The 22,767-nt window shown below is 40.8% G+C and overlaps 1 protein-coding gene across 14 annotated transcripts in view; it reads right to left on the bottom strand.

Moving 5' to 3' along the window:
* The window catches only part of Dock10 (dedicator of cytokinesis 10), a 248,888-nt gene that overhangs the window by 6,147 nt on the left and 219,974 nt on the right, over positions 1–22,767 (bottom strand). For 8 of the 14 annotated variants that reach the window (XM_037210228.1, XM_037210229.1, XM_037210223.1 and 5 more), the window contains exons 46-54: positions 21,471–21,528; positions 21,070–21,168; positions 19,294–19,400; positions 17,529–17,651; positions 17,277–17,390; positions 15,747–15,752; positions 7,687–7,833; positions 4,947–5,157; positions 3,189–3,379 (exon numbers count right to left, since the gene is read on the bottom strand). In XM_037210228.1, the coding sequence (XP_037066123.1) occupies positions 3,189–3,379; positions 4,947–5,157; positions 7,687–7,833; positions 15,747–15,752; positions 17,277–17,390; positions 17,529–17,651; positions 19,294–19,400; positions 21,070–21,168; positions 21,471–21,528 (1,056 nt within the window). The remainder of the gene's footprint in view (positions 1–3,188; positions 3,380–4,946; positions 5,158–7,686; positions 7,834–15,746; positions 15,753–17,276; positions 17,391–17,528; positions 17,652–19,293; positions 19,401–21,069; positions 21,169–21,470; positions 21,529–22,767) is intronic. The other 6 variants (XM_028884109.2, XM_037210225.1, XM_028884108.2 and 3 more) reach the window with 3 other exon arrangements.

Below are 22,767 nucleotides of genomic sequence, written 5' to 3'. Positions count from 1 at the left end.
GAGAAATCAGGCTGAGCAAGTGTGCAAGTGTGTAAGTGTGCAAGTGTGGATTCACTTCTCTGCTTTGGACTGGAGATGTGATGTGACTAGCTGTTCGACGCGTCCGCCTTGAGTTTTCACAGTGGTGAACTATCACCAAAATTGTAAGCTGGAATAAGCCCTTTCCCCCCAAAGTTCATTTCTGTCAGGGTCTTTTACCACAGCAGCAGACGTGAAACTGTGACAGGCTGGGAGCTAACGTGGCATCTGAGTCAGGTGGGCATCGTAGTGCAGTAGGCACGGTCATTGGTTCCCCAGGCCCATCCTCCACTCAGCTTTGTACCCAGGGCAGCTGACCTCTCTTGACTTCACGCTTACTGTATATATCTATATCTATATCTATTTTAGTCTTTTTGAGTCAGTCAGTGGGGACCCAGACAAGAGAGACAGGCACGACATGAGCATTTCAGGATCGGCATCAGTGATTTTTTTTCCCCTTTTGTTACAGATCAAACACAGCGGGGGGGAAGGCATTGCTACCAGTCTGATTTTGTTTAAGACTTTACATTTCTTTCTGTCTTCTTCTCTTTAAATATTTAAAAAAATGTTTTTGACATATTTATTAGATTGATTTATTTATTGTGTGTATATGTGTGTGCGCGCGCGCTCATGTGTGTGCGTGTTAGCATAAGTGCCATGATGCTCATATGGAGGTCAGAGGACAACTCGTGGGAGTCAGTTATCTTCAGCTCTGTAGGTTACAGAGATCGAACTCAGTCTTCAGGCTCAACAGCAAGTGCCTTTACCCATTGAGCCATGTTTCAGGCCCTCCTTTTCTTCCTCCCCTCCCTCATGCATGTTTGAATGTGTGTCTCTGTGCACTGGCAGAGGCCAGAGGAGACCATCGGGTATCCCACTTTCTCACTCTCTGCCTCATTCCCTTGAGAAGGGTCTCTCACTACACCTGGATCTAGGCTGATAACCACCAAGCTCCAGTAAGCCTCCCTCCCCATCTCCATTTTCCAGACCTGAGCTCTGGGGTTACAGGTGTGCATGCAGCCACACCAAGAATTTTTTTTTTTTTTTTTTTGATTCTGGATATTTGAATGCAGGTCCTCAAGTTTGCCCAACAAATGCAAATGCCCTTACTTCCCGGGTCGTCTTCCCAGCCCTGAGACATTAATACTTTGTTTATTACAGGCTTTTCACATTAATTTTGACTTTTAAAAATAGTTATTAAGATACTATTTGATGTTCATTACTGATTAAACTCTGTGTCTATGATGAAAGCCTTACCTCACCCCCACCCCCCACCCCACAGTGTGGGACAGGTTGGGATTCAATCCCAGCATCCTCCTCAGAGAACTCCAGGACAGGTGATGCCTGACCCTTATGGGCTCCCTCGCTTGCTTTGTTCCCAGTAGCCCTCCTGGACTAGCATGTTTAGTTTTAGGTTGTGTCTATGTTCACCCGAGTGTGGCTAGCACCTAACCAAGCACTTGGTTTTCCTCAGTGGTTCCCACATATCTGTAAACTTCATTTTATTCTTCTCCATCACCCATGGTTCATTCCACATGCTTTCTGTCATAGATCTCACAGCCCATAAATACTAATACACATTTTTTGAACTACTAAACATTCTTTTTTTTTAAAAAAAATATTTAGAATGAATAACTTTCTTCACAACAGTTATGTATGGAGTACAATATTTATGAATTGGTTAATTCATTTGTTAGTGGATAGGGGAGAGTTAGGGAGAAGAAATTTTCTTTAAGCCAAACTTAGTTATTTCTATTGATGTTTTAAACTTTTTTGATGGTTTCAAACATTTATATAATAAATTTTAGTCATTTTCACATGCCACACCCCTGTCTCATCTATCTTCCTTTCCCACTGGAGTTTTCTTCTTGAGGCTTCCCCCTGGTTCTATTATTATTATTATTATTATTAAATTTATTCATTCACTTTTCATCCTACCAAAGTTTCACTCCCTCCTCTCCTCCAATTCCCTCCCCCAATCCACTCTTCTCTGTTACTGTTCAGAAAGGGGCAGGCCTCTTACGAGTGTCAACAAAGCCTGGCATATCAAGTTGAGGTAGGGCTAAGCTCCCCCCCTTGTATTAAGGCTGGGCAAAGCAACCCAGTATGAGGAGTAGGTTTGGAAATCAGTATGGAGGTTTCTCAGAAAACTGGGAATAAATCTATCTCAAGACCTAGCTATACCACTTTTGGGCATACACCCAAGGAATGCTCAATCATACCACAAGGACACATGCTCAACTATGTTCATAGCAGCATTATTCATAATAGCCAGAACTGGAAAACAACTTAGATGCCCCCCAAAGAATGGATGAAGATAATGTGGTACATATACACAATGGAGTATTACTCCTATTTCTTTTTTAAAATTTTATTCTTTGAGGATTTTACACATAAGTACACTGTACTATCATCATGTCCACCTCTTACCCTTCCTGAGCCTCCTCTGTACCCTCTGGAATTAATGACCTCTTCCATATTTTTATTGTTTTGTACACACTCACCCCCACATAAACAACCTGCTGCATCGAATTAGTGTTGTCTATATGCACATGGGTTTGGGGCTGGTCACTTAGGCTTGGGAGACCTAACACGAATTCATGAATGCCTTTAGCTCTCATATAAAAATGGGGCCTCATAAACCTTTTCTCCATTCATGTAGGCATTAGTCTAGTTTCAAAGATGCAGAGAAGAAAAGTCTTAGGTGGTTACTGTTATCAATTGACAGAATCCAGAATCATCCAGGAGATAAATTTCTGGGCATGTCTGTGAGGGATTTTCAAGACTAGCTGAATTGGAATGGGAAGACTCACCCTAAATGTGGGTAGCATTATTCCATGGCTGGATAGAAATGATTTCAACATCAGCATTCTTTTTATTTTTCCGGACTGTGGGTGCATTGTGGCCACTCACTTCCTGTTCCTGCCACCAAACTTTCCTTACCTTGATTGACTTTACTCACAGACCATGACCCAGAACAGCCCCTCAAATTGTTTAACCTTAGGTATTTGGAAGTATTTGTTCACGTCAATGAAGAAAGTAACTAATGCAGACAGTATCACAAAACAGCCAGAATGTTTCTTATGTACTTGAAAAGAAAGATTCCTAGAGCATTTTATAGCAAGTTTCGCTGGACACGTGAGTCTTAGCTCTGGGCAATGCTTACTGACCTTCACGCTGACACTGCCTTGCAGTTTGAGCTGTAGTCTGATCATGTCCACCTCATCTGTTGTGCACAGCTGATTAAGCTCAGAGACCTTCCTGGACATCTCATCAATTGCCACTTCAATGGGATTCAGTTCTGTACTCGACTGGCTGATGACCTGGATCCTCTTCTTCACATAGGGGAACAAGTGGCTGGCTGCACACAAAAGCCACACAAAGATTTAAAGGGTCAGAGAAAAGTCCCAGGTTCCTGTGAAAGTCCTCAGGATTTCGTATTGTCTCCAGCTCCTTCTCCCGGTGTCCCTTCCCACTTTCACAAGCTCACACCAACCTTCTTGGGGCTGCGTTAAGACTGCTAGAGCAGCCAAACCCAAGGACTATGGCATGTGCTGAAACTAGTCACTGGAATAAAATCCACAGGGACCTCCAGTCACGAATTCTTACTATAGAGAACAGCATATAGGAGCTCTACTTCTGATATGTTTTCACCACAATCATCCGGGTCAGCTTCCTGAAGGTGAATGCTTTTCAGAGTTTGGAAGTCAGTGTGATTCTTGGTGGTTCAGTTCAAAACTGGGGTCTCTCAAGGTAGTTGGGTGTCTTCCTCCAGAGGACCCTCACTCATTTCCCTTTGGGGGCTTAGCATCCTAGACCTATCTATGTCCCTACATTTAAAAAATTAATTTATTTTTTTATGCTTCTTCCCAGGAATATCTTCTTTTGCTTTTGCCTTCGTTCTACCCCACCGTGAGCACCACGAGGGCATGGTCGTATTTTATTTACTTGAATTGCCAGGACCCTGGGGAGATCCACCATCTAGTAAGCTCACAGTGTCTGTTAACAAACGAAAGGTGACTCGTTCACAGGGTAGATGCAGAGAGCATAGAATGAGGTATTGCAGATCAAGGCCTTCCTTTATTCTAGAGAAGAGCTGGAATCCTACAGTGGGAAGAATTCTGCCCTAAAGCCTATGATGCCAATAGCTGCTAACGCAGAAGCAGGTAAGGGTGGATTCAGGGAGGGAAGGGGAGAGTTTAGTGTCCGTGTCTTTACCATGGCGTGACACCATGACACTTGTGAATATTTCACCTCCAGGGACATAACGGCAAACTAACTCTACTACAGTGTCTGCCCAAGCCTCTTTTTTTTTTTTCATTTTATTGTCATTTTGAGGTGGAATCTGGCTATGTAGCCCAGGTTTGCTTTGAACTTAGGCTCCTTCCCACTACTGGAATTAGACTTGCGCACCATCCCAGCTGGCTATGGGGCTTCCTCTTAGCAGAACACAGAGGGCAAGTCTCCTGTTCCCCCAAACAGCTCTAGGTCAACCCATTTCAGGAACTTATTTGCAGGACTGAAGTAACCTCCTATGTATGTCCCTACATGCAAGTGCAGCTGTGCATGTGCGCATGTGTGTACTCATACGCACACGGTCAGTATTGCTCCTCAGAAGTCCATTGCCTTGTTTCTGAGACAGGGCCTTTTATGAGGTGGGGACGTGGGGTTCCCTGATTAGGCTAAGCTGGCTGGGCAGAAAGTGCTAGGGATCCACCCGTCTCTGCCTGCCCAGTGCTGGGATCATCAATACATGCTTGCATGCCTGGCTCTTTTGGTGGGCTCTGGGATGGAACTCACGTTTTCATGCTTGTGTAGTAAGCATTTTACTCTCCCCAGCCCCTGCAGTAACATTTGACTTCTGCTAATCGAGCGCCCAAGAAGACAGTCTTGGCCTGAGGTGGGGAAGGTTGGCACCCTACACTTACTGGTCAAGACAGTCCTCCGCTTGCACTGCTCGGCCACTCCGCCATGCTTCTTGCCTGACAGAGTGAAGGGTGTCTCAAAGACAAAGCGATTGATGTTGTGATGCATCTCAAAATCTGTCTTCCGGTCCTCTATCTCTTTTTCTTCAAAGAAGGGCGTGACATAGGTCACCTGAATATAGGCATATTTGGGGTCCAGATCCTTGGGGTTTACCTGCGTCAACACAGTAAGGGTATAGCATGAGTAGTGAGCTGCAGGTGATTTATGAGTTCCCTTGCTGCCTCCTGGTGGATAAAAAGCTCTTGTGCTCTTTAGGCCACAGAAGACTGGGTGCCTGGCAGTGGTAAAGAAGCCTGGCTCTGGTTAGCAACAAGGGTCTAGCGCTAACTCACCGTGCTGGAGCCAGATCACCTTGTGGATCTTTTCAACACTGATTCCTGGCTAGGGCATTATTTAAACTTTTATTCTGTGTCCCTTCTGTAATGAGTCACTCTTGTGCAGAGTGAAAGTTTCTTGGAAGCAGAAACACCTCTCTTTGTTCCTCTGTGGTATAGCTGTGTACTTACACTGGTACCGTTGGCTTTGGACTGTTAATGCAGAGAAAGGTTCCTTGTCTCCTTTAGCAGACTACCTGATTGCTTGTTAAATGACTGCAAATTTTTGTATTTTTATTTTTGACGTGTGTGTTGCATATGGGCACATGTGTCTTTGTGTGTGTATGTGTGTGTGTGTGTGTGTGTGTATGTTTGTGTATGTGTGTTTTCATGGGCACTGCTGAATTTGTGGGGGCCTGGGAATCATCCTCTTTAGCTCTTCCACCTTATCCATTGATGCACAGTCTCCCAGTAAAACCCAGAGCCCACCTATGATAGAGTTAGACTTATGTTTCAGTTTGCTCCAAGGAATCCTAGGTCTCTGCCCTTGGAGGCAGGAATTGCAGGTGGGCCACCATGCCCAGCTGCCATTTACATGGGTTTCTGAGGATGTGAACTCAGGTTCTCATGTTTGGGTGGTACTTGCTTTAATGAGCTTTAACTGCTGAGCCATTTCTCCAGCCCCAAGTTTTTGCATTTGCCGTATCTCAAATCCTTATAAGCAATAACCCATTCTACCCAACTTCTTTGCCAACTCTGCTTTGGTTCCTAGTCTTAATAATAGGAAGGAAATGGGCTGGACAGCTCAAGGAAATCTGAGGAGACTCCTCTGGCTCCCCTTTGAGTGTGGGGAGGATGATTCTCAGCCTGTTTCCTGAGACATACTGAATTTTTAGACCTTTTTCCAATTTTCTCTATCTTTTTATCCATCCACTCCCTACCTAATTCTAGAAATTTCAGGAAACTTTTAACTATGTTTTATAATGCTGTTATTAATACATTGCCAGGAAGGCACAATAGTAATCATTTTACACATTCAAATGGAGGTTTAGGATGGATCATTAATAATTACCAGTGAACACATGCTAGTATAGTGGAATGAAGACCTGGGCTGTTCTGATATGACATGTTACCTTTTTTTCTCATCCCTGTGTTTACTTGTTTTGTGTGCATGGATCACTACTACAATAGTTCTGCCTGCTTTTATGGGGAAGTCAACTGTATCTTTTAAGCTAAGAATGATGGATATATTTTTAATAACTTGTGCCTAGACCCATGAATTTTGTGCCAAATTCCTCCTATTTTCTCTCTCGGTCACACTCTTACCCAACCTGCCTTCCAAAGACCTGTCATCCTAAACACAAGCGATCCTTCCTATCAGCATGGATTGGGCTCCTCAGAATGCTCCTGACTTTCAGTAACATATCTTATCCTGCAATTGGCTGCTCAAAGATCACCTCCTCTGGGTAGCACTGCCCAAGCAAATTGAGCTGTCTATAGCCTCATGCCCTGGGCATTTCCTGCACTGCACGGTGACCTTTCTCATGGTTTTCTAAGGCATTCTATTTAGTCAACGATTCATAAGAGTTTTTCCATGCATATGAACTGAGAGGTGATTCTGTGTCCCAGCTCCTAGCTCCATGTATGGCAGACAAGTAGATGCTTGCTAGGGGTTGGCTGAAGAACGGTAATGCAGGGGAAGGTGGGGAGGAGTTTAATGAGAAGGTGTGTTGCTTCTTGGAGTCAGGAAGAGGTTCTTTAGATTTTCTCAACTTAACAGCATGTGATAGCAAGTCTGATTCTATTAGAAAGGACAGCTCTCCCAGAATGATGTAGCTTGCAAAGGTCTCCTGGACTAGGTAAGCAAATATGTTCTTCTTGTTTTCCTTCAGCTCTGCTTCTGAGCTCAGCCACTTTAATATTTTCGCTGCTATCCAAATGCAAATGGATTATGGGAAAAGTAGAAGACTTGCTAAATTAAAGTTACTCAAGTAAAATCTTGTAAGTGTCTGAGAGATGGCCCCGTGGTTAAGAGTGCTTACTGCTCTTGCAGATGATGACCTGGATTTGGTTAGCAGCACCCATGTGCTAGTTCATAACCACCTACAACTTCAGTCCAGAGGATCTAGTGCCCTCTCATGACATCTGTGAACACTTGCACAAACATGGTGCTCAACAATTCCTATAGATACAGACACATAAATGAAAAAGAAAAAGGATACACCCCCCAACTTACTGCTCAACTAATGAGCAAAATGTCTAATACTTTGGGTAGTTCATTTTGCATGATCAACTGGGAAATTAAAATGGTAGCTAGAAAATAAAAAGGATCAAGTCAAGTCACATTGTATGAACACTGTTTCCCTACCTTATTGGAGTCCTGAATTATCTTCACGTTGTCTGGTCCGAATTTGTCTGCATAGAGCTTGAGAAGTCTTTGGGAAATCTCTGAGAGACCTGTCAGCTTAGGCTCTTTGTAGATATACTCTTTACCTTCCTCCTCCTCAAAGAATCCCTAGGGGAGACACACAGTGAGCCACCTGCTTTATTAGAGAACGACAGTGACAAATTCCAGCAAGACAAAAAGCCATTGACTAAAAAAATGGTCCTGTTTTTCAGTCGTCTGAAGCCATTAATTAGCAGCCTACAGAGTTCAAACCAGAAAGGGAGAAAGCAAAGGAAATAGAATACTGTGTCATAAACAGATAATAACATAAATATTCCTCTGAGAGGCAAAGGAATGTCAGCCAGTGTATATCCTACACATATCTTCTCTACTTGTAGAAATCAGAAGTACTTGCTTGCATATAAATTGGAGAAAGAATGCCCTCTTGTGGTAGTCTTAAGTAGAACACAAAATTTTGAGTATCTGGCAATTTTTAGAACATTCATTGCCATTTTAAATTAAGTCTTCTATACGTCTTTAAAAATAGGACAGGTGACACCATATGGCATGCAAGGGTATCTAAATGTGTTACCACACATTCCCACATCATCTGGTTGAAGACCTGCGACATTGTATTGTTATTGTGATAGAAATTACACATGGTACGCTCCAATTACAGCTATTTAAAAATATCCACATTAATACGTCTTCAAAGACTTTAAGGTACAAGCTAGCCATATGTAACTTAATCACTCAGTTATTAAATTCTGGAAAACCTGGACTTTGCAGGACTAAAAATAACACCCACACCATCATTTTTATTCCATAAGATCCCAGTGGGTTTCAGCCTTTATAAATCTGTCTGGTTTGAAGCCAGGGAAAAAGAAGATCCTATTATCTGTAGATAACTAAGTGAGAAATTCCTTATAATTCATTCTCTTTGAAGAGACAGGAGCATGTCTCCTCCTGACCCTGTGGAATAGATGTGGGCTCAGAATATTAGATGAGCTCAGAGTGAAGATCCTGCATTATCTGTTTCTTCTGGTGGCAGAGTTTACCTATGAAGAAATGGATTTTGAAGTCTGTAAAACTACTGAGCTCGAAAACAAACAAACAAACAAACAAACAAACAAACAAACAACCCAACAACACGATTTAAAAAAAATTGTTTTTGAGGGGTTGGGGAGATGGCTCAGTGGTTAAGCATTTAGCAGCAAGTGTGAAGACTGGAATTTCAATCCTTAGAAGCCAGGGCTTCGGACTGCCTTCCTGTAATTCTAGCCCCAGAAGATGGAGAAGGAGGGGCCTTCAAGTAAGCTGGTTAAGGAGACTAGCCATATCAATGATCTCGGGGATTGACTGACAGGCTCTGCCTCGTTGAATAATATGGAAGAGTGATTCAGGATGATTCTCTCTCCAGCCTCTATATATGCATGAGCACTCATGTGCACACAGACCCCCCAACACATGTGTGCTCATACTTGTGCAAACACACACCTATGCATGACAAATACATACATATGCATGGCATTCACACAAATGGAAGAAAGAAAAATTATTTTTGACTACAATATTCATTACTTGTGAAAAATTGTGGACAAATGTCCTAATGCTGTATTTTTGATGGGTGGTATGAGGTTACTTAAGAATAATGACTCAACTCACAACTGTTTGGTGTTGAATATTTGCATAGTCCTTGTTCTTGGGCCAATGTGACCATCAACAGCTCATTATACAACATAGAGGGCTATAGGGTTGCAGAAGCCAATGCCCAGGATCCATTTCCCAGCTCTGTCCTGTCAAGCAGGCACTGCCTATCTGCTTGCCCATCTTCCTAATTGACACTGGGTTTTCAGGGCATGAGACAATGCATCCCCAGCTTTTGACACATTGTCTGGCCTTAGGAAGAGGGTCACTGTATTTGCCAGATGAATAAGTAGATGGATGAAATTGTTTTTAGAAGACATATATCTCACGAAGGTATAAATACACCTGGCAAAGATCCCCTTGCTCTTTATTAAAAAGCTAATATTGAATAATTCTTTGATAAACATGCAAACCCAAGTAGCTGATTTTGAACTTCTGTGTAACCCTGAATGGCTAGAAGGTGGCTTATGATGTGGAGAGCATAGAAAGCTGAAAATTGGTTCCTGACCATTTCCCTAGACCCCCGCAGGGGTGAAAGAGGTCTGATTCTCTTCCTGTGGGATGCCTGCCTGCTCTGCTTCTTCCACTGCTGACTGTGGGCTTTAACCCAATTTAAGGTCAGGAGTCAGCAGCGAAAATTGACAGATTGACACATCAGAGGAGTAAGCCTGGGGAAGCTAAACACCAGGATTCCCGAAGGGTCTCAGCCAAAGCAACATTTACAATTTCAATTGCAACAGAAAAAAAAAAGTCTCCAACTTCAGGAAAAGACTCCACCCCACTGCTCCCCTCCACCCACATGGTATAAAAACTAGTGTGGAGAGACATGTTCTCTATGACTTTTCCTTCTGACAAATTTCTGAATCCCGGGTCAGCAGGGAGTGGACAGACGCAGGACCTTTGTTGTGGTCATTGTGACTTTGTGACCTCAGTTGTAACCCATGATTTTCTTTCATGCCTCCTCCTTGGCCTGTAGGATGGAGAGCATACATTCAGCCCTTGTGTTAGGAACTCCTAGGTGCAGTGTCTGGTCCACAAAGGACCATTCATGAGTATTAGCTAGGATAATGATGATGACAACCAAGGAAGACTTCATAGTCATCAAGCAGGTTGAGTTCTGACTTGCATGTAAAGCTTACTGCAGTTTCATTGCTTAAGAATACAATCCCCAGCATCTCTTCCATCAGAGCTGTACATTTTCCTTATTACAACATGTCTACTTGATGATCATCACAATATTTGGACAATTGATTGGTGAGAAACAAATAATCCTTAGAACTTTTTTCCTCTTGAAGTTTTCTTTTTGTGTATGGTGCTATATGTGTGATGAGCAATCATGTGTATGAGTGTGTGTGTGTGTGTGTGTGTGTGTGTGTCTAACATGGACCACATTTGTTGTAGAATATTATTTTAAGGTGTGTTACTTTTGTTTATGTTGCACTTGTTTAATTCCCTGAAGTTGTGTTACTATGCCTGTCTAAAACACCTGATGATCTAATAAAGAACTTAATGGTCAATAGCAAGGCAGGAGAAAGATAGGTAGGGATGGCAGGCAGAGAAAATACATAGGAGAAATCTGGGAGAGGAAGGAACCAGAGGAGGATGAGGACTTTAGGGGCCAGCCACTCAGCTACACAGCCAGATACAAAGTAGAAATAATGAAAGGTATACAGAGTAAGAAAAAGGTAAAAGCCCAAAGGCAAAAGGTAGATTGGCTAATTTAAGTTAAGAAAAGCTGGCAAGAAACAAGCCAAGCTAAGTTCAGGCATTTATAGTTAAGAATAAGACTCCATGTGTGATTTATTTGGAAGCTGGGTGGCAGGACCCCAAGAGAAAAAAACAACTAACAGCACACATCAGGTGTCTTTCCTGGATCACTTTTCACCTTTAGTTTTTGAGACAGGGTTTCTCATGGAACCTGAAGCTTATAGGTTTGGCTAGGCTAGGCTGTTTGATCAGTGAGCTTCAGATACCTGTCTGTCTCTGTTCTCAAGGCCAGGGTTACAGGTATCTGTTGCCATGCCACATGTTTTTCATGTGAGTTCTGGGGATTTGAACCGGTGTCCTTGTGCTTTCATAGCAAGCATTTTGACACTCAGTCATCTTCCTAATCCCAGACATTCCCCTCCCCTTGTGTGTGTGTGCACCTGCGTGCACACATGCATGTGGTATGATAATTTTGAGACAGAAGAAAGAAGAAAGTGGGGTAGCAGGATTAATATGTTGTCTGTCAGGGTTTAAGAAAGGCACTTTTTGAGCCTGACCAGTGGCAGCTGTGGAAATATTTGGAATGGATGCTTACCTTTTTGACAAGGAAATCATTAAAGAGGGCAGAGGCCACTGAGCTGCCAGGCATGATCTGAGGGAAAGCTTCACTCCCAGACACGCCCACAGAGTCAGTGATTTAGGAATGGGCTGTGTGTGATGCAAACTTGTAACATGAATTGCTAAATGGTCTTATTAATAAAAACAAGCCTGGAGCCAGATATTGGGGTGAAATCCGAAAGATCAGAGAAGCAGAAGAAGCCACAGCCAACCCCACTTTACCGATCCTGTTTCCACGAATCCTTAGACTGAAAGCCTCTGAGTTCTCACCCCTGAGGGTCTCAGTTGTGCTGTGGATATCACTCTATATAAATAAACACTGATGGCCAGTGACCAGGCAGGAAGTATAGGCAGGACAAAGAGAGAGGAGAATTGGGGAAACAGGAAGAAGGAAGAGAGACACTGCAGCCACCGCCAGGAGAAGAGCATGTAGAGACGCCGGTAAGCCACCAGCCACGTGGCAAGCTATAGATTTATAAAAATGGGTTAATTTAAGATAAAAGAACAGTTAGCAAGAAGCCTGCCACGGCCATACAGTTTATAAGTGATATAAGCGTCTGAGTGATTATTTTATAAGTGGATTGTGGGACTGCGGGGCTTGGGGAACCTGGAGAGAAGCCCTCCAGCAACACAGTTGAACTGCTGCTGAGCTCCTGTCTCCTCAGGCCTTATATACCGTTCTCCACCCAGCCATGTTACTTCCTGGGGTTAAATTTATGTGTGCTTTCTAAGCGAAGGCATGAGGTCTCAAGTGCTGGGATTAAAGGCATGTGCCACCACTGCCTGACTCTGTTCTCAGTGTGGTGTTGAACTCACAGAGATCCAGATGGATCTCTGCCTCCCCAGTGGTAGGATTAAGGGTGTGTGCCACCATTGTCTGGCCTCTATGTCTAATCTAGTGCCTGGCTCTGTCCTCTGACCCCTAGATAAGTTTATTAGGGTACACAATATATCACCACACAAACCAAGGGGCAGCTTCCCACTTTGCTCTGGTGTCTGGGTTGTGAATTGACTGCATTTCCAGGCAGTGGGAAATGTGGTCTGCTCATGGCTATAGCTGGTTTGATTTTTATCCAAAGTTATTCCACCATGCAGTATGTGCTTTAATGTGTTGTCATTCTGAAGCAGCACATTCTAATTAAGCAAGTAATTTGGGTCGGTCAACACATGTAGACTGTGAAACCTCAAGGCATTAAACATGGATATAAATCCACTTCAATGGACTGACAAATACAATTGTTGATTCTGTTCTAGATTTTTTACAAGTTCTTCAGAATATTGAAGTGCCCTTGGATCATAACTGGGATGTCAAATATAACTGCCCCTGCTGTAATGTTAGAATGGTCCAAAGTTCACAAATGAAATAACTCAGTCCAAGAAGAATCAGTGCAGAAAATGTTAGCAGTAGGCTAAAAGCTTTGCGAAGAGAAAACACAAGAATGCAGAAAAATTGTTCCTAGTAAATAGGAGTTCATTATGTTTAGTGTCTCTCTCTCTCTCTGGTGTGTGTGTGTGTGTGTGTGTGTGTGTGTGTGTGAGAGAGAGAGAGAGAGAGAGAGAGAGAGAGAGAGAGAGAGAGAGAGAGAGAGAGAGAGAGAAGATCAGTGACTTTCATATAGTTACAGAGCTGGAAGAGCATATCACATTCCAAATAGAGATGTTATTTTATTTTCAAACTGCTCATGTACTTTCTCCACTCCCTCCAAGTTCTTTTCCATCAGATTATGAAATGCATCTACACTGAAGGAGACATGACCAAGAGTCATGCAATCTATATCTGTTGATGCACCAAATAAATCCACCCCCCTGTATTTTTCAGCTAATTCCAGGAATATCTGATCTCTGAAGCTATGCAATGAGCACCTGTTGGCTTGCTTTCTTACTAAAGGCTAGGGCCTAAGGGTTTCATTGATTACAGACAGTGTTTGATTACTACTGGTGTTTCCTTACTCTGGCAATGGATCCTTGAGGAAACTTGGAGAGATGCTTTCTGCAGGCTGTTATATCCATAGCCAATGATGACAGCTGCTGTGTGAGAAACTCCATGCTATGCACGACTTGCATTTTTTAAAAAAGTCCCTGCTGTGAAGAAAGAGTTTTCAACTTGTTTGCTAATGTCTGCCACATTGCAGACTTGGTTAAGATTAAATACCCTAGCCAGTACAATAAATGAGAACACTAGTCCACACAGTGCACTAACGTACTCAAAGGACTTTGTAGAGGCAAAGAGCCCATTTCATGTTATATTCACGTTATTAATTTTTTAGCATGATTGCATGATGCATCAGTGTGTATGTTAAAAGGTGTGTTTCAGAAGAATATAGAACGCCATCTTGAATAAGAAGCTGCTTTTTTGAGTACAGGGATTATACTAATCATGCACTGGAGAGTTCTTCTCTGAGCTCTGGAACCTTCATTCTGCACAGGTTCAGGAGGATGCACAAGCCTACTTTGGTTTACTTATTATCATCAAGGTGAATGGATGGGAGCTGTCTACTCCTGTTGAATACCGCAGTTCACACTTACTATTTGGTGCCCTGGTGTGTGCATTTGAATATCATTTGCATAATGGTCATTAGAGCTCTAATTTGCTACTTGTCAAGATGAAATCTACAGGTTCTCCTTGTCCAAAGGCAGTTGATGGTGGAACTTATGGAGGGTCATGCTTAGGTAATATTATCAGGTCTGCACATAGTAAAAAATATTTTTTCTTCTGAGCTCTGATTGGATTTATTTTTCTTAATGAAAGGCAATTGATAGTCCTGCCACTGTTACAAAAGAGTCAGGTATACCACCAGCATATTTTTAAGAAATCTGAAAAAAGAAACATGTTAGGTCATTTGAAAGCAACATTCCCAATCCTCAGTCTATTTAGTACGTGATTTCCCAAGCATTCTTCTAGTAGGTAAGTTAAGGATGGATTCATGAGCTCAAGTTTGTAAATGAAGGTATAAAATACCCACATGACATGGAGGTAGGAAGGAATTTAAAGAATTACAAAAAAGTATGCATTGTTCATAGGAGAAGAGCTGAATGGTGACAGAATGTGGGCATTGAAAGAATTTTACTCTCCACTTTAATGGACAATAACTATATCAAACCACATAAAGATACCATTTTCATAGGTTAAAATAATGCTAAAGATAGGCAATTTCAAAGACAATTCTTTTCCCAAGAGTTCTTGATACTGGTAGGTAATTTCTGGTCTGATTATGTTCTGGGTCTTTCTATACCTCTTTCTGCAGCTCTGAAGACTTTGCCTATTGGCTGAAGATTTTTTTTTTTGCCTTAATTCTTTGTGTTTGAAATTGTTAGCATCATCTCTAAAGGATAAGACTCTGCCGATAGACAGCCCTATTTCTCAAAGAAATTCCTTGTAAAGGACTCTGGGAAGGACTCTAGTCTCTAGTTCTGTAAACAGCCACTATTTCAACTTCTCACCACCTTCAGCTCCATAAGGCAATGATTCTCAACCTGTGAGTTGTGACCCACTGGGGTTTCGTATTAGATATCCCACATATCAGATATTTACATTACTATTCATAACAGTAGCAAAATTACAGTTATGCAGTAGCAATGAAAATAATGTTATGGTTGGGGGCCAACACAACATGAGGAACTGTATTAAAGGGTCACAGTATTGGGAAGGTTGAGAGCCACTGCCGTAAGATTTGACTCATGATAGCTCAAATAAGCAGGTGATCTCCAGTATTAAATCTATTCCGAATCTATTTAAGGTGTGTGATATCTGTATCTAGTGTGTGTGTGTGTGTGTGTGTGTGTGTGTGTGTGTGTGTGTGTGTGTGAAGCTTCTGGATTACACCCTCTACTTTTGTGGAGAAATGTAGTGTGTATAAAAAAGATACATTTTTTGTAATTCAGGTAACTGGAATAAATAGAATTTAGTTCAAGAAAAGCAAGATGGCTCCATAAAGAATCAAAGCAGCCCTCTCACTCTTTATACCCAATGTTGATCTGTACCAAAATGTTAAGGTTCAGTAAAACTGTGAGGAGGTAAGTAGTGTGAGGATTATTAGTGATGCAAAGGGACACAGAGAGAATGAACTTACCACAGCCTGGAACAATCAAGACCAAAGGGAGAAAAGAGCAAACATCTGCATTAAAAACCAGCAGGAAAGCAGCAAGGCCTGCTCCACCTGTGCGGGAGCTCGTATCTCACACACTGGTTTGCACAGTCAGGGCATTAATGGAAGCTCGCTACTCTTTCATTGGCAAGTCACCTGAAGATTTGCCATCATAGCCTGGGTAGCAAAATGCCCCTCACATGCCACTGTTTCTCTGCTCAGTTAGTCTGTGTTTTCCCTCCAGGCATCCAACCCCTACATACCCTTCTTGGTGGGATTTTTTGTTATTTTTCTTGCTCATGCTCTGCCAATGCCACACAGTGTATATTTCTTCTGACATACCATTTCCTCTCATCTGAAGGTCCTTTCACATCTCTCTCTTCCTCAGCAGATACTCACACTGCGTCTAGCTCAGATTCTTTTTATCCCCCTTTCCCGTGTCTATAATTAGCTTTTCTCTATCGACTCTTCTCATATCACTACATTTCTCTGTCTCTACAGTTGTGATGCTGTTGGGTACTGAGAGGAATCCAGGTAGGATGAGGTTGATTACTGAGGTAAACTACTCATGGGTCCTTTTCAGGTAGACAGAATCAGAAGTTAGTTTTAAAGATACCCTTTGTGGTCAGAGGGAAGTCTGTTTTTCTAAAGACTTCAGTGGGAAATTATCTATATGAACAACAGTGGACCAGACTCCATCTGTAGCCTTAATAGATTCTGAGGAGAAGCTGTGAGCAACCATGCCTCAGATAAGGGAGACAAAACAAGTGAGAGGTCTGAGAGTCACTGTGAGTATAAAATAGGCTGGTGTATCTGTCTACACCAGCCCAAAAGACTTCTGCTGAGCTAGAAGAATGCCACAGCCTTTCTGAAAAGGAACCATGGTGTTCCCTGGTGTATACCTTTAAAGCATCACTACTGAGAGAGAGTCATAATTAGTAACACGTCCCTCCAGGCCAATGCAATGGCTAGCTGATATCTTTAATCCTGTTCATTGCTAATGCAGTGCATTGAGAAAGATAACTTTAAAATCACGTTGCCCTGTGACACAGGAAACAATATACCCTTGTGATGGTCTGCTTTGAAACAGTGGTGATTTGAAAACAACTTACATGATTGCAAAGTCAGTGGGTGGAAAATGTGGGCAATTTAGGGTGCTGTTTCTAAAAACATGCCTGATTTGATTTTACTTTAATCTATCACGTAAACCTGTTAGATATGTTAGGGTAAAATTCAAAGCAAAGAAGACAAAGAAGAAGTCTCCTTTTATTCCAAAGCTAAGAATGACTTAAAAAAAACTTAACATGTATAAGTTTCATAGATTTCTCTGCATATTTGTGATTAATACATTCATACGAACGAACTGATAAGCAGTCACATTCATAGAAGCACTCTCATAAGTTCAGGCACATCCCTCCCCTCATCCACTGGTATATGTAGTCAGATGTCTTACCAAGAATGGAAAACAACAATTGGAATGGAGTGGTCAGGCCGTGTTACTTCTAGAGTACTCACCTGCCCATAAAATGCCACTCTGTAGTAGCGACCAAACAAGCGCTTCTCGGAATTCACCACCTCTGCCACTTTCAGATAGGATCGGTGGATGTCGTAGTAGAGATCAGATAGTTTCTGAAACCATAAACCGGAGGGCTTTGTGAGGACAATGCCGACATCAAAAGAGAACATTGCTACGTCTGGATGCTGTAAGTCATCTGCCAACTCAAAGTGAGAAAGTTCCACGGCTTTCTAGGGGGACGGAACACGTACTTTGAAGTCTCGTTGCTTTTCAAAGACCGCGATGATGGGCTTATTGACATCGGCGATGAGTTCGTATCGTTCAGACTTCCACAGGAACTCCACGCACATGTATAGCTGTTCCACCAGGATATTCTGCAATTTCCCCCGAGAAAATGAGGTTTCTATGTGATTAAAGATGTAGCTCATTCCTGATTAGCCTTAAGTGATTTTTGGATTCCCGATCTTCATTATTGAGATTACAGCCCACTATGGGATTGCTGTACCATCTTGGATTCCCCTGTCTCCCTCTCATTATCACAGACTAAACCATGCAATGGATGTACCGAGTTCAGACCTTTTTAGTTCTTTCCATGGCTATTGTCACTGATGCTTATTTCCTACCCCTGCCCCTTCACTCTCTGATGTGGAGCAGTTTTGTAGCAAACAGGTGTCTCTCTCCAATGCCTGCCCTTCAGTGATACTTCTTTTTAAAACATAAATCTGCTCCCATGATCTCCGCCCCCATAAACCTTTGTAGAAATCTTGTTTATACAACACTATCTGATTTCTCCAGACTGACATTCAAGATGGCTCACAATCCCTCTTTAGAATTCTGTCCTTGTTTTTCCCTCTGCCTCCAGCTTTCTACCTCACCCCATCCTTAGAATGCTTCTGTCCTCTACACTAGTGCTCATGCTGCTGATGCACCTGTAAGAACATTCCTTTCTTACACGATACCTTGGTGTCCTATCTAACATTAATATTCATTATACAAATATAGAGAGCTTTTACTGATGCCTACTCACCTCCATTACAGTCACTTTCATGTAAAAAACTGTCATCCTTTAGTTACAAAAATAAGATTGCTTCAATTCATAGTATTTGGACATCTATTTTGAACGGACTACTTTTCACCTTGAAGGAAATCTGTTTTTATTTCCAAGATTCTAAAGTCTTCAAAAGCAGGGAATACGCCTGATTTATTTTTGTTTTCCTGTTCTTAATAAAATGTCTTTCAGAGTGGTGCTCTATTAATTAATACATCCAACCGTGTGAAATTATAAATTATTAATCTCTAAAGCAAGCATATGCGATTTGAATATTTCTGACAGTATCTTTTGATAAAAGGCTCTTACACATCATTTGGAATCATGGCTATAAACTCCAATTGTATTTACTATAATCACTCACAGTATGCACCAAGCTAATGTAGAATTGTTTGCAAAAGTTCATAAAACACATCTCCCAAATTTGTTTTCTTTCTTCCATACCTATATTAATACTAAGACTTTAAAAAATTAGTTTATGGATTTTTTATTTCTTGGCGAAGAAAACTCTGTTGTATTCACCAGAATTTTTGTCATGTGATTTCTACTAGAAAACTGCTTTTTCCTGAGAACTAACCAGCTAATTCCCCACAGAAATCGTGAACCCTTCTGCTGAGCCAAAATTGTAAATAAATAAACCCATGTAAGAAACAGCTGTGACGAGCTCATAAAAAATTAAGTATCCCTTACTACATTTTCCCAGAGAGTAGGGACTGTGCATCTTGCAAAAGAGCTGACTATATACATCTGAGTAAGGGAAATAAATCAGGCTCAGTGTAAAATTTCAAGGAAGATTATGCATTATCAATAGAATTGATATCTACTAATCTTGGTCTTTGAGCCTCAATATTACATTGTTTAACAAAGTCACAATGGGGAACAACTTCATCTGACTTCTTGAATGCACACAAAAATTATAATTCAGTGCATTTTTAAACTTAATTAACATTAGATCAATTGAATCCAACCTCATTGTATGGTGTATCTTGCATTCCAGAATCCTCTTTCATTGCTCCTTCTTCTTTAATGTTTGGAGTGATGCTCAGAAAAGCTGGCCATCCCATAGAGAACATGCCTTAGGGGGGAATCAAGCACAATGAAATATCGTTTTAGGCCATTGATATTGAGTTAAGAGCATGGCTTGCTTCATGAAGTTAGTATTGGCGGTATCTTAACACAAACAATACACAGGATAGTTAGATAGATCATGGTTTATGGAGTTGCCCGTGTTCACTGATCTCTTATCCGATACACATTGCAAGAAAGGGATCATTTACTTCTCCAACTTTGAAACCTCATAACACAAAAGGATATTAAGCACTCAAATATTTCAGTGGGATTCAGCAGATTGATATATTGATAGATATCAATACATGCTAATGAAGCATGTATTACCATTTCAGTGTTCACTCATAAGTATATCCCCTTTTCAGTAGGTGTAGCATATTATAGCCAGCATTACCTTTAAGATGACAGGGGGTGTTTAAAGTGCTTGAATATTGAAGAGCCCCAGAACTAACTGGGACATAAACCGACACTTGAGTTTTATCAGTTTTCTTCAGTTTGGTTTTAGATACAATGTGAAAGTCTTTATGTTGCTCTACAGGAGCTATAGATGATAAGCAGATGAGCAGGAAGGGCATGCTAAATAAAGTGATGTCTGACGACTTGCTTATAAAAATTATTACGCATGGTATATGACAGTTAAGAGGGGTTTTAAGGTGGATTTGCTCTTGTGGTGTAGACCTGATCTCTTCTCCAAAGTCCCCAAGCAAGAGACCTCACTATCTCACAGTTCATTTAGGAGATTTGGTTTTAATGCATTATTTAGCAATTTTACTATGATTTTTAAAAAATATATACAAGTTTAAGTGAATAAGAAAATGAATTGTGCTTTTGAAATATTGCAAATTAAAGTCCATTTCCATTTCTATTAAAGTCCATTTTGATTCTAACTCTACACTGAGTTTTCAACAGCAATTTGCAAGCTAAAATAATGTTATCAAGTAGATTTTAGTTCAGAAATTTTGTACTTGAATGAACTTTTAAAGAGATTGTAGATAAAAATGTACTAATGATACACCTACATTTTTACACGGAGAAACCCTAGCTGTTACAAAATGTTATTATACTTTGAAGGTGGACTGTTTTCAGTGAAAGTAAATAAATATCATTAATCATATGTTATAAATTGTCAGAGTAAATTATTATTATTATTGTTACTATTATTATTGTTATTATTAATTTTGCAGTACTGGAAGTCAAACACCAAGTCATACATGTTCTAGGCAAATACTCTGTCACTGAGATACACAGTCTTTAAGAAGTGAAATAGAACATGCCTATCATAAAGGTATATACATCTATGTGAATGTATAATATCTACATTCTTACTTTGAATAAACTATTATACCCACAAACTAGACTCTCCTTGCAAGTTTACATGCTTTATTAATTTCAAACTAAAATTCTAATGGCGAGCCAGCATGGATGCAGGTATGAAACCATAATTCATAATCCTGAAGATTGGATAATACTCCATTTGCTGAGAACTGAGAAGCAAGCTAAAATTCTTAAGGGATTTCTGAGTGGTCAGTACTTGAGATTTTTATACAGTAAGCTCTGTTGACCTGAAATGGCTTTTGCTTCTGAGAACACATTCACAGAGGTTTCATGAAAGCAAGATTTAAGCTGTAAGGTTGATTTCCTTAGCATCAAAGGCAAATGAACACAGATCAACTCACTTCCTCCACCTGGAGTTGTTAGTAATGGGTTGTTACCACAGGGATGGGTGTCTTCTGGAAGCAGGGGTGGTGGGCAAATCTTTTCCATTTTCCAGTAACCTATGGTAGTGCAAGATGAGGTTAAGGCACAGCTGCACGTTCTGGTTAATACAAGCTTATGGAACCACAGATTGTTAATTAATGAGACATCACCATCATTTGGAAACAAGAAGTTGGCCATCACTGTACATAACATGACTATGCCAGTGAAATCATAGAATTAAAAATATTGAAGTATGGCATAATGACAAATGTTTATAAAAGTGAAAGTTATTTAATAAAACATAAATTTAATGATTTATGTAAACTTAGGTCAGGATGCTGATTCCCAGGTTCTTCACCCCTTTACAAGGCCCTCTTACCCTTGCGTTTGAGGTATTCTGCGATGAGTGCAGCTATATGGATGTAACACATAGCAGCCTACAATAAAAACAGAAAACAGAGATTCCAAGGATGGATTTAACTCTTCATGAAACTAGTGGTTTCCCAAGGGGAGTCAGTGTGCCCTCTCAGAATATGTCATGTAGACTAACCCTATGTCATGAAAGAAGTGAAAATATTAATCAGTTGGACTTTTCAAAGTTCATTACCAAAAATAAAATGAATATTTGAGGATATTTTTTTGTTTATTATTCTTGATATAGATTTGACATTGGATGAACTTGCTCTCCTAAACATTTTTTCCCACAAAATAACCTCCCCTCCTTTATTAATGTCTAATCATAACACTACTATTTTTAAAGCTACATATATTTTTTCTCAAATCTATATAGACTATAGTATCTGAAGAAAAACAAAATAAAAAAATCAGCCTTCTAAATTTTACTGTCTCTAATGTAGGTTTCTCTTTAATTTCTCTTTAATTTAGAGTTAACCCATCAGTTAGCACTTGGTTGCATTATGTAAGCTCCTCAAACTGGTTATATGGGTAATATTTTATTTTTCTTACTGATGCTTTGATCATTGCTGGATATATTAACTCTTGACTTGATGAAGGTCCCAGGGCTTCAGAATTCTTCTTTTGAGGTTTCATGAAGTGATCTTGCCATTCTCAGAGAAATTAATGGTAACTGGAAATGTTCACCAAACTGGCGGAGCCAGGTTTCTGCTTTCTGTTCTAGAGACCCTTATTACCAAATGAGCTCCAGGCTTTAGGCTTATCCTAGATAAACCTAGTAACAATTTCTACAGTTCTGGGAAAAGGCAGAACTTCCCTAGTGGTGACCCAGAAGCCCCTGGATGCTATGGATTGCTGTGTGTAAATCCATTCAGCATTACCACTGGCATAGAAAAGACAAGTATTGATATACCATCTTCACACAGTAGGCTCTCTTCTCCATGGCTGGTTCAGATGAACTTTGATGAACTTACCATAGAAACAAACTTCCCTGCTCCATCCCAATTTCAGGGGCCAAGTTTGCAAACACAGCATATTAATTCTGATATAATTATTAATTTTGGAGTACTTTTTAACAACATCCTCTTTAGCTTCAGGTTTTAGACATCTATCTTCTCCTGCACTGCATTTCAAACAGTTGATGTTGCCACCTCCATATCTGGCCACAATCTGATGTCCTCTACTTAGAACCAGGTGTCACTGAGCCCTACATGAAAGTTAGTGAACTTGCTATATAAATGTATGTTATATACATTGGTGGA

Source organism: Peromyscus leucopus, chromosome 13, assembly GCF_004664715.2.
Source record: "Peromyscus leucopus breed LL Stock chromosome 13, UCI_PerLeu_2.1, whole genome shotgun sequence".
Lineage (NCBI taxonomy): Eukaryota > Metazoa > Chordata > Mammalia > Rodentia > Cricetidae > Peromyscus > Peromyscus leucopus.
The sequence above is the reverse complement of the archived record's forward strand: the minus strand, read 5'-3'. Positions and strand labels throughout refer to the sequence as shown.